At 37.4% G+C, this 12,232-nt stretch overlaps 1 protein-coding gene across 2 annotated transcripts; it reads left to right on the top strand.

Moving 5' to 3' along the window:
• Positions 1–1,203: 1,203 nt before the first annotated feature.
• katnal1 (katanin p60 subunit A-like 1) lies at positions 1,204–6,976 on the top strand. 2 transcript variants are annotated; one of them, XM_079448189.1, is made up of 11 exons: positions 1,204–1,305; positions 1,940–2,198; positions 2,470–2,630; positions 2,980–3,142; positions 3,443–3,570; positions 3,785–3,890; positions 4,272–4,430; positions 4,601–4,727; positions 4,813–4,947; positions 5,751–5,877; positions 6,296–6,976. In XM_079448189.1, the coding sequence occupies exons 2-11, from the start codon at positions 2,037–2,039 to the stop codon at positions 6,492–6,494; spliced, it is 1,467 nt and encodes a 488-aa protein (XP_079304315.1). In that variant the 5' UTR covers positions 1,204–1,305; positions 1,940–2,036; the 3' UTR covers positions 6,495–6,976. The 2 variants fall into 2 exon arrangements, with proteins under 2 accessions (XP_079304315.1, XP_079304316.1); XM_079448190.1 differs by having other exon boundaries at positions 1,238–1,731.
• The last annotated feature ends 5,256 nt before the right edge of the window (positions 6,977–12,232 follow it).

Raw genomic sequence — 12,232 nt, 5'->3', positions numbered from 1 at the left:
GTTGTTTGTTCAATTTTTCCTTTTTTACAGATCAGTGCCATCCAATTGTAAAAAGGCCTGAAAGCACTTAGAGGCTATTGTGTTTTTTGAATCGTTGTTAGTAAAGCACAATTTCTTTCAAATCATTTTCAAACATTGCTAGTTTATTTCAAGGTTCTCTGGGTTTGTCATTTAAGTGACGTTTGTTTGTCAAAGATGACATTAAATTCATTCAAAAACTCATTGTGAAACTCTACAAAATAACATTGTTAGAATGGATTTACGTTTTTTAGGTAAACATTGTTAGAATGGATTTAGCGTCTGTATAGCATTTGATTTAATTGTTTTAAATGTTTATGGTCCCATAACATCACGGACAGTTCTTGTTTTATTTTTTTAGTAGAACAGGCGTTGTCAATGTAGGGTTACAGAACGCCAGTAAAGCAGCTTTTAGCCCTTCGTGTATTTCGTGACAAACACAGAGGTTTAAAATGAACACAGGACCGTATCACCACATAAAAATCTCGATTAATCCGAGCCGCCCTGCTGTTCATCTGACTACACCGCAGATTGTAAAGGTATAAAGCGACATCGTGTGTTTAATTATTGGTACTGCTGGATGGTTGTGTAAGGGCCATTCTCTATTCTCATTTTCATATTATTCTTTTCATCATCTTATTTTTTAGCTTGTTTGATTTAATAAGTAATGGATACCAAATGGTACAATTTGTGACACTTAGCGTTTCCATTGGCATAACGGTGGATGGCCGAACTATATATTCCTCATGTAAATACTATCTCAGTTAGAATAGGACACACAGGACTAAATTAGACCCTTTATTTAATAAATAAACACCCAAATGGAATATGTCCAAAGTATAGTCGACAACAATCTGTAGTATAGAACATGTGTTTATAGAATGTAAAGGATATGAAAAAAAGGAGGGAATTAAAATAATTAGTTGTGCAATTGGAATTAGAATTTACATTAAAGAATATTCTAAGTGGGGAGTTGGATGGATTGATTGAAAGAGTAAAAACTATTTTTTGTAATCTTTTTTTATATATATCTATATACAGTTAATTGCTAATAATTGGATTCGTACTCCAGTACAGAAGGTGGCGGTAATGCGCCTATAAACTGGTTTGCCAACTGCCAGTAAAACAGTAAAAAGACGAAGAAGAACTACCTTGTAATCATTATTCAGACCACGCCCACAATCCATGCGCTCATACATCATTCACCCAGCGTCTCTCCGCGGCCATGGCAACATCAGTGGGGTAATGGGCTGAGCTCCGGCGAATGTAAAATTGTTTTGAATATAGGTAAGAAATGTATTTATTTCCAGTAAAATTAGTGCAATATGTATAGAACATAAATGTCATGCCGTATGTTCTCAGAACGGTTCATAAACTAAAATCTAGGCTTCAAATTTAGTTTTTGCAAATACTTTTTGTCATCGCTGGCCTAAATATTTGGCATATTGCACCGTTGGATTGTGGGTAATGTAGTGCCCTATTGAAGCGTTCGCTAATTGCCTTAAGCTTAAGGTAAAGGAAAAAAGACTACATGTCCCAGGTAAAGCGAGCGGTAACAACGGTGGCGTTTATGCACTTTACAATACAAGCACAGATTGTAAATTTTATGCAGTTACTTATTTCGAATTTGATTGTTGGTTGTTATAAAAAGCGCATGCGGTTACATTACACAAGGCTGCTGGACACTATTAAAGACCTTCACGTCAGACGATCGTAAGCGAAATGTTGTCTTAATTTATAACAGTCATTGTAAAATCAGCGCTAGTAATAGTTCATTCAGTAATAGCATCTTTGCTCCCTATAAGCTTGTGTAGAAATCCACTAAGCGTGACCATTGTTGGTAAATCCACACATCGCTTCTGTTGCTATCATTATAAATGATTAATTCACTTCTGTATCTTCTTATCTCTGTTGTGTTTAGGACTCATGGCCTTCAGTCAGCCCTATTTAAACAAACAGCACTGATAAACCTGTAAACAGCATTGCATTGAAACGCTGAAGCAACCTCCACCTCCATCATGAATTTGACTGAGATTTGTGACAATGCTAAGAAAGGAAGAGAATATGCATTACTGGGAAACTATGATTCCTCCATGGTGTACTACCAAGGTGTTATACAACAGATCCATAAACACTGCCAGTCGCTCAGAGATCCTGCCCAGAAATTCAAATGGCAACAAGTAAGGCACCCTTGTGTTTTTTATAACTAAACCATGAATACATTTGATAAGTATTCAACAACATTTACACAGCTGTGAAATCTGTTTTTTATGTGTATAATATTAGGTATAGACTTTAGTTTGCATTGCACACTATATAACCCTGTCTTATTTATATCCCAAGACTATTGTTTGTATTCTGTCCACATTTGACAGAATTCAAAATCAATGTGACCAGTCACCTCTTAGGACATTGGACTTTTTTCAATGCAGCTCTCTCCTCTGAGCCCAGGTTCGACAGGAGCTGGCAGAGGAATATGAGCAGGTAAAGAGCATTGTAAATACCCTGGAGAGTTTCAAGGTGGACAAGCCAGTTGATTCCCCGAACCCTCAGCCTGAAGAGAGCCCAAGGGACCGTGATGTCTGGCCTCCTCCAACCCCAGCGGAGCAAAGGTAGAATAAGCAACTGATTAGCCAAAACCCAGCAGAGTTCTGGGAGCTGCAGAGCATGTCAAACATTCCTTGTCACAATACTGTCACTGAGGTGTACACCTATGCGCTGTTTTCCTATTCCAAAGTAAAAATAGCATGAGTGCATCATTGAAATTCCATGAGGCGGAACAGTGAAATAATATTTTTTGTGGTTTTGCAAACACAAAAAAATTGAATGTATTTAATTCCAATTATTTATCAGGCATCTGTGATACAAAGCATACAAAAGAACTACCATGCAAGATGTTCTTAATATAATTTACACACATTAATTACACATACATTTTTCATTGTAATAATCTGTTTACAGAGGACCTGCTCAAGTCAAGAAACCAATAGTTGGATTAAAGCCACAGAGAAAAGAATCACCTGCTATGCAGCATCGTGGACCTATGGGGAGGGGTCAGCCGAATGTCAAAGCAGACAGACCGAGCACTCGAGAAGGCCGCGGCAATAGAGTTAAAGATGAAAAAGTTAGTTAGGTTTTTATTTCAAGTTATTAATCAAAATTTTTTTTGGAAACGCAGACATATTGGGGCGGTTTCAAGCCAGCCAAGTCCCACATTAGAGGTGTCGTAATTAAAACAAATGCACTGACATATCTTAAAATATATCAGTGTGATTGTTTTGTCTCAAGATGCCCACCAGTAATGTTTTTAACATTCTTGGCCTAGTCTTGTTTTAAGGTAATCCCTGTCCGGGAAACCGCCCCTTTAAGTTTCCTTAAATGACACACACTAGTTCACTCAGAACTTGTCCATTTGTGTTTGCAGAGTAAGAAGAATATTCAGGAAGGTGCTGGTGATGGAGAACAGAGAAAGTTTGATGGCACAGGCTATGACAGCGACCTGGTAGATGCGTTGGAACGAGATATTGTGTCCAGGAACCCCAATATCCACTGGTAATGTTTTAATATAAACTTTTTCAGTCTGAATCTGTGCAAGTGATAGCAAAAGTGTGTATTTTAAAATGCAGTAGCTTAGATTTCATATCTTACTTCAATACACACAAATACGTAATGTGTTGAGTCAGCAGGCAGCTGTCAGTCAGAGGCAATTGGTTATCAGTGCTTGACCGTGATTCAGGCAAGCTGTCATGTGTTACTGTTTCTACAGGGATGACATAGCGGATCTAGAAGATGCCAAGAAGCTACTGAGAGAGGCAGTGGTCTTGCCAATGTGGATGCCAGACTTTTTCAAAGGGATCCGTCGCCCGTGGAAGGTTAATATGTTAATCTGATGCCATCGAAGTTGATACACATAGACATGCACAGATGGATGCATACTCTGTGGTTTTATGTCAAAGGTTTTTGTTAAAGCTTTTCAGGTGTCATTGTTTTATCCATGTCATCTGATTATGGTATTTTGTCCACTAGTGGGCGCTGTTATTCTCATTTATTATATAGTGCAGATGGCACAAAATCTTATAAGTACTATTGAATTCATCACAGATTACATTTTTATCTTTAGTTTCTTTTCCACATGCCATCTGGTCCACTCAGGTGTTTTTTCCACAAAGCATCAGCTTTATCTGTGTGTTTAAATGCCTGATATATGCTTATGTGGAGACGATGACCAATATGTTGTTGTCTCAAAATATCAGGGGGTGCTGATGGTAGGGCCTCCAGGCACAGGCAAGACCATGTTGGCTAAAGCAGTTGCCACCGAATGTGGCACAACATTTTTCAATGTGTCCTCTTCTACGCTCACCTCAAAGTACAGAGGAGAATCTGAAAAACTGGTGCGGCTTCTCTTTGAAATGGTGAGCAAGATTGCAAAAAGTTAGTAGACAGTAAAAAGTAGACAGATATTATGACATTTTAGCGTCATAACTGTACATTTTATAATAGCCTATATGCAAAAGTTTTATGTAAAGGGTTTTCCGATTCCTATTGTTTGGTTAAAGACTCGTTTTTTTTTTTTTACAAACAGGCTCGATTTTATGCCCCTACAACAATTTTTATCGATGAGATCGACTCTATCTGTGGCAGACGTGGCACATCAGACGAACATGAAGCTAGTCGCCGAGTGAAGTCAGAATTACTGGTTCAAATGGATGGTGAGTTAAACTGGTCCGAATAGTAGGTGATACTCCATCAAACATCACAACTACATTTGAACACCATCTGTTGTAATGGCATCAGGTGTAGGGGGCGCTCAAGAGAATGACGATCCCTCTAAGATGGTAATGGTCCTGGCGGCCACTAACTTCCCCTGGGATATTGACGAGGCTTTGAGGAGAAGACTTGAGAAGAGAATCTACATTGCACTCCCCACCGGTAATCTAAAACACAAAAACACGCCTGTCAACAGGAAAGCATTTCTTAGGCAGTCACGGCTCCTCTGATTTCAACAGGCTGTCACCCACTCATAAACTGACTATCCTGAATCATTTCTATCAATTGGGTTAGTCTTGATATGAGTTCTGACTCATGATGTTTCATTGTCTGAAGAAACTCTTTTGTTAAAGTTACAATCCTGTGTTTTACAATTTAAATGTAGTTGATACTTGAGATTCTCACAAAAGCATCTTTCACCCCAAAATCATGTAAGAAATAGGGCTGTCAAACGATTAATCGCAGCAAAGAGGATTAAGGTGTTTACATAACATAAGTCACTGTACTGTGCATATCATTTTGTATTTATAAATGTATACATTTAAGAAAAATAATACAAATAATATATTATTTTACATCATTTCATTTATTGGTGAATATAAATGCATACATGTAGAAATTTCCTATATACATCTATGTTTTTGTGTTTATAAATACAAAATTAATATGCACAGTACACAGACATATGTCATGTAAACACAAACTACTATTCTGGATGCGATCCTTTGAGAGCCACAGTAAGAAATTCTATTTAGGATGAAATTATATATGTCTGCAATTTGTAAGACTTTTAAATGTCAAATGAAATAATAATGAATTGAAAATATAATTTGAATAATTTGATGATAATGAAAATACCTCATTGATAGAACTGCTAACAAAATATACAAGTTTTGGGGGTTTTTGTTTAGTTTAAACAGAAAAATAAGTTGTCTTAAAGTGTCTTCCTGACCTTAACTTTACAGCTACAGGACGGGCAGAACTTTTGAAGATCAACTTAAGAGAGGTTGAAGTGGAGTCTGATGTGGATCTGACGCTCATCGCTGAAAGAATTGAGGGTTATTCAGGAGCTGACATCACCAACGTCTGCAGGTACATTAGGCTCATTCTGAATAGATGTAGTTTGACAAATTTCGAGAATTTTTTTGTCCTTACTGAAACATAATGCTGTGCTAAGCGATCACAGCCGATGAGAACATATCTGACGTTCAATGAAAATTGTGCTGTGAGGTGATGAAGTACAGTACGTTCAAAAGGTCGTACTGTGCTGTAAATTGGTATTGATTATTAAATTGCTGAAACATTGTAATTTTCACCCCCTGTTTTTTGTCATTTTAACACATGACATAAGACTGTAAGACAATGTTTTTAACAGAGTGAACTTGTATTCCACATAGACCTATTTTTATTCACAACCAATGGCTGCCCACTTTTTCAGAGCACAGTTAATGGTTATGAAATGAGGCTGTACTTTTAAATGTGACCGATGAACCTGCGGTTGTGCTTTCAGAGATGCATCAATGATGGCCATGAGAAGGAGAATCCAGGGTCTCAGCCCGGAGGAGATCAGAGCTCTCTCTAAAGATGAACTTCAGATGCCAGTTACCATGGAAGACTTTGAGCTGGCACTCAAAAAAATATCAAAGTCTGTCTCAGCTGCTGACCTGAAAAAATACGAGTCCTGGATGTCTGAGTTTGGGTCGGTATAAAGAAAAACGAATCCCATGGGTACGGCAAACTTTAGAGCAATATTTGAAAAAGAGACGGTTTTATGTCTTGAGACGTTTTAATATCAAATATGCTACTGAACATTGTAGTCAAAGCAATGTCCTGCTGTGTTTGTTTATGCTCGGACCATTAATTGGCAGAAATGCACTTCAGAAAAGGCAGACGCTGGTTGGAGTCTGTGGTACGACACTGAGCCACTTTAATTCGTTGTTTGTAGCATTTCAGTTTTGAGTAATTTCTAAATCTATTTCTGCAGATGGAAATCACCTGAATGCTAATAACACGTTTTAAGTTTCATACTGTGAAGCTTGTGAAAATGAGACCTGATAAGGGAGAGCAGCATTATCCAGATATTGGATGTTTTTAATGTTTGATAGTGTGTAGAAACTCATACTGTATGTTTAGTGTTTTATTGGTTTTACTTTTCCATGAGACTTGCAGTCTTAATAAAGTGTTATGTGTATTCTCTTCTGATTTAATGTTTTTTTTTCAGCAGAAGCATTACAATAATTACCAAGTCTTTGATCTTAATGCATTCAATTCAGTGCATTTTATCCTAAATAAAACAAACATTATAAATGTTGTCTTCCAGCTTAATGCAATTTATCTTGGTGTCAGTCGAGGACGGAATGCCCGCTTTTCATTAATTCCTGATGGATAAAATCATGTCCCACCCTACATTTGTTTTTCATTGAATATCCTGTTTCAAATATATCACATTACTGAAGTCATTTCATGTTGATTAGCACACAAAATAATTTTCAGAAACTACGTTGAAAAGCTCTGGGAATAATAGATGTTGTTCTTTTGTCCCGTGCTGCAGCAGAAGGGTGTGACTCAGTCATCCAGAGAGGGATGAGTCTGTTATTGTGGGCTGTGTGTCGTGAGTGTGGGTTGTGTGTGCATGTTGCTTTCAAAAGCTATGCTTGCCTTCTCCAAGCATCTAATTTTAAGTTCAGTAAATGTAAGTGTATTCAGCCCAAGGGCTTGTTATTAATATTTTTTGTCATCACCAATCGCTAGCACTTTGAACGTCCTTAAGACACAAACTGGTCTAACTATGATCACATGTTTCTATGAAACCAAGTCCACATGTGTAATGGCAGATGGACGTGACTCGGCGAGTGTGTATGCAAAGAGAGTGTCAATGAACAGACGTATGGAGAAGATTCAGGGGGGCTGACAGGAGGTCCGTCAGTCTTGAGTGGTCTTTAAATGCCACTATACACAGCTTCAATGCAGACCAGCTGGTTTTGTTTCGCCACTGAATATAGACAATCACCATGAAATTGTGATTATTGATACTGTGTTGTACATGCTGTACATATGATATTATCATAAATAATTCAGCACCAGTGTCCAATTGCAGTTGCAATTTCTTGCATTATACCCAACGCTTGTTTTAAATGAGGGAAATGCAAAATAGATCATAGTAGGAGCCCATTGTATGCTTTCAAAATAAGTAATACTGGGAACAACTCGGTATTAATTGGGGTCAGATTGAACAAGCATGTGAACTAACCAGTACAAATGCAAAAATAACATCTAGTGCTCAATAATAAATCTATTGGAGGACGAAAAGTTGCATGCTAGTGTTTGTGAGTGTGGGGGGGATTAAAGGCAGATGTTCTACAGGACATCAAATCAAATGCGTCTATTTTTACTTTAAGTTCATAATCATCACATGCATTCTGGGGGAAATCTGAATTTATTGACTTAAAGACATAGATTCTGACTTTAACCTGTCCATAATCCTTGACAGATGCTTTAATGGATTTAATCTTTTCAACAGGAAAAAAAACAGATTGCATCAGATGCATTCAGAGCGTACATTATTATTCGACATTATTTTCTCCTATTATGAAATAAATAGTAAGCTTTCTATAAACATCCCTTGCCTGTGTACAAAATGGGTACACATTTCATGTATATGAATAGATGAGGCTTTTGTAGACCCGTTTTATGTATACAAATGCTATAGCACATTAAAAACTCATTTGACCTTCAACAGTGTATTTTAATCCAACAGTGTTCTGAAATTAATCTTGTGCGATTTGGAGAGAGGAGAGTTTTAAAAACGCCTCTGTGATACATAGGATACCGCCAGCATTGTGTTCTCCGTTTCAGAGCGCAGCTGTGTTGCAGTTTCTAGTATCTCCCAAGAGATGATGCTTTTGTTGCTCTCCGTCACCAGATTTCCTGTTTTACACATGTGACCTTCAATGCCTTGGAGAAAATGTAGTTTCCTGAAATGAATACCTACCACAACCTGTTTGAAACCTCATGGGGATGATCACCGAAAGAACACGGTTAATAACATTCCATCTGTGTTCGTTTTATGAAAATGGAGGTTAATTACATCAAATATACTCACGGCCCTTTTACATCTGTCTGTTTGTCTACATCCTTTTTTGACAGAGACAATCATGTCTAGTTTTTCTTACTTTTGCTACATAAGCCGATGAATCTGCCGCTTCTGGGCTGTTGGCAACAATCAGACCCGGAGCCAAAATCCAGATCACATGGGTCTCCCTATCATTAGACCAGCCCAATATGTTCTATTCTGCCCGGCGACTATGTGCTCTAACATTGTTAGTAAGATACAGGATATCCCTGAAGCTAAACAATATTAGACCTAATCAACATTGTTTGTTAACAGAGTGAGCCAGACATTCTTCCCCATTATATAACACCCAACGCCCAACAGACATAAACAATCCACACAATACACACACAACTACAATGTGAGACCTCTGGCAACCAGGGTGAAAAACCAGGGTTGCATCAATGCTTCCTATGTTCAATTACCAGAAATCACGTGACAAAATTTTAAGATGTTCAAACCGACATCATTGGAGCCAACTCAATGAACTTAATGAATGGTTATTTATATATAAATAAGACAAGGCAATGAAGCTGTTGCGGAAAAACGAATAACTCATATCTGGCACAGCTGCAATACTCCCATCTGCCATGTTGATTGTGTGAGGCCCGCCCATCTCGGGAATTCTGGTATCAAAATGATTTCCTTACTTTCCAGTGGGAAATGCGACATCAGAGGGCGTTCATGTGCAATTTGTACCTCGCAAACTCATATTTCCGATAATTCCAAGAGCACGCGAAGGAAGTATTATTGCATTTGGACTGTATGCCAAAAGGCACGCCTCATTATGTCAATGACCTGTATCGTGTTCTTTTTTCACAGTTGAAACAAAATTACAGTATAAAGCAAATGACAATAAAATTAGCATAAGAAACGTACGGTTATGTAAACATATTGCAGTTTTGTAAGCTCAGTGTTTATGCACAGAGTGAATGAACATTTTATTGTCCTAAAATAGGCTGTATTAATATTTACTGCACATTGGTTATTGTTTGCTATAAGCATTTGTAGAAACTTTCATCTGCATTATAAAATATATCCTTGCTTTAATAATGTGTTTGCTCTTAGGTGAACCAACAATACAAGGTGATATTTTGTGATACAGGACCTATTTCCAGACGTGAATCTTGACATTAAAGGAAATCAATCTGCCAAACTGCAGGTTGACAAGGTTGAAAGTGCATGATAGGATTCTTATTATGCTTATGCAAATCGAGGCTCTGTGACGTAGTCTTATTATTTTTGTGACTTCCTGTCATTGTTAAAACGTCAATGCATTTTTCAGGGGTCTCGAGGTTTACTGTTACAGTCACACCAACCGCTACAGCGGCCCAGGCTTATGTTTTTCCACAAATGAGGCAGGTTTAAGTAGTATTAGGGAGGGCCGTCCAGATGATGTCATCAGATGATGTCACAGCCGATTAAAAAGCCACATAGAGTTACATCTGTTTGGCCGGCACTGTCTCTGGTCACCTGAACCATACAGTGGTGTTATGTGATATAGTTACCATGCCGGCTCGCTGTGGAACATTTGAGGCCAAAGGTAAAGGACCATTGTGAAGGTGTGATGTTGAAAGGGTCAAATGACTTGAATCTTTTAAAGCAAAGTAAAAAAAAGAATTATTGGTACGGCTGTAAGGAATACAGGTATATATAATATGAAATGCAGTCTAATACATATCACTTCTCAACTCAAGCAGACACTACAAGTATAACGTTTATTAAGTGTATCAGCACTTGTTTTACTATGTCTGATTACAAAACTCATTTAAATGTTTAAACCGTTTAAGATTTCATTGGAAATGATAACCGTCAGCCATAAAATACAAGACACGAAAAGGGTGTATCCAAATATTTCTCAATAAAGTGGTTCCCAACACTGTTTCTGGAAGGCTTTCAACACATTCCTTATCTGAAACACCCATTTGGGGTCTTTGAGTTCTCCACTATTGAGCACATGACTGAGGGTAAAAAATGCTAGGCGGTACCAATTTGTTTAAACACAAGCCAAAAATATTTGTCAAAAATATTTCTAAATCATTATTACCTTTACTAAGGTGTAGGGAGACCACTTCTGACAGTCAATGGTAAGTATTCAAATTGAGTTGGCATGAGTTTTCATGTCTAATATGACATTGTATTACGCAGATCATTAGACACACTACACAATCATGCTGACCATCTCTGTCATGTTAAATGCATACACGCCACCCTTTACAATACCTATTGCGTGTGTCCATTGCTGTTGTTCTGTTGAGGTAATGCTACTGTCATTACAGACACACCCCACCTGGCATGCACTAATCTTGTGGTTGGGTAGACTTTAAACAGGCTTTACAATAACATCCACATTAAGCTTAAAATGAAACTAGTCATGTTCGAAACTGTGAGGTCACCACCTTTTAGTACACCAAGTGGAAAAACAACCTTGTCCCATTGACTTTAATGAGATAACTGAAACACCTGATGTCACAAACTAATCATTTTTAAAACAAAACTGAACCATAAAGAGAATCTGAGAATGAGTTGTTTTTGTGTGAAAATTATTTTTAATGTATGCGGATGAACAGAGATAAAATACAGGTGCATATTAAAATAATAGTTCAGGCAAAAATGTACTCTTTCATCATGTAGACGTCCTCATCCATTCCAAAGCCATTACATTATTTCTTTAATATATCATAAGGCCTTTTTGAACTTTTGTCCATGCAGTGAAAGTGAATTTGGACAGAAGTAAACAAAAGAATAACATGTGTAGGTCGATTTCTCACACATTGATTGTATGACTCTATATACTGTATATGTCTTAAAAGATTTAAATCAAGATGTTATCTTTTGAAAGAACTGCACCTTTAAGGAGGAATATGAATAGCCAGTTTCAAAACTGAGATTGAAACAGTGGAAATGTTTCGGGAGTACACACCAGAATGGTTTTCTGGAAGTTGGAAAGAAAAACAGAGAATGGTGGCTGCCATGGCGATTTTGGGCAATAGGCACACACAGTAAAGTTTGTTGTACAGTACAGAGTTCTGTGCTTCAACTAACCATTCAGACATTTCAAGAAACACACAACCCAAACTGGGACAGTGAAGAGGTTCATGGAAATGTTCAGACATGTGATATCAATGGTATTAACAGGTTTATGTTTAGATAGAGTGAAATGGGAAACTAACCACAGTTTTATAGCTCCAGTTTCACACACACCTCTTGCATAAATGTGCTTTAATAAGTTTCTTACTATTCACTGTAAATCCCTGAAGCAAAGACTGTTAGATCATTATAGTATTTTCACCACCATAAGCACTAAGTTAAAGAGCAATGTTCAAAGAAGTCTAA

This window comes from Barbatula barbatula (genome assembly GCF_947034865.1).
Source record: "Barbatula barbatula genome assembly, chromosome: 24".
Classification (NCBI taxonomy): Eukaryota; Metazoa; Chordata; class Actinopteri; order Cypriniformes; family Nemacheilidae; genus Barbatula; species Barbatula barbatula.
This window is presented reverse-complemented; position numbering and strand designations above follow the sequence as displayed.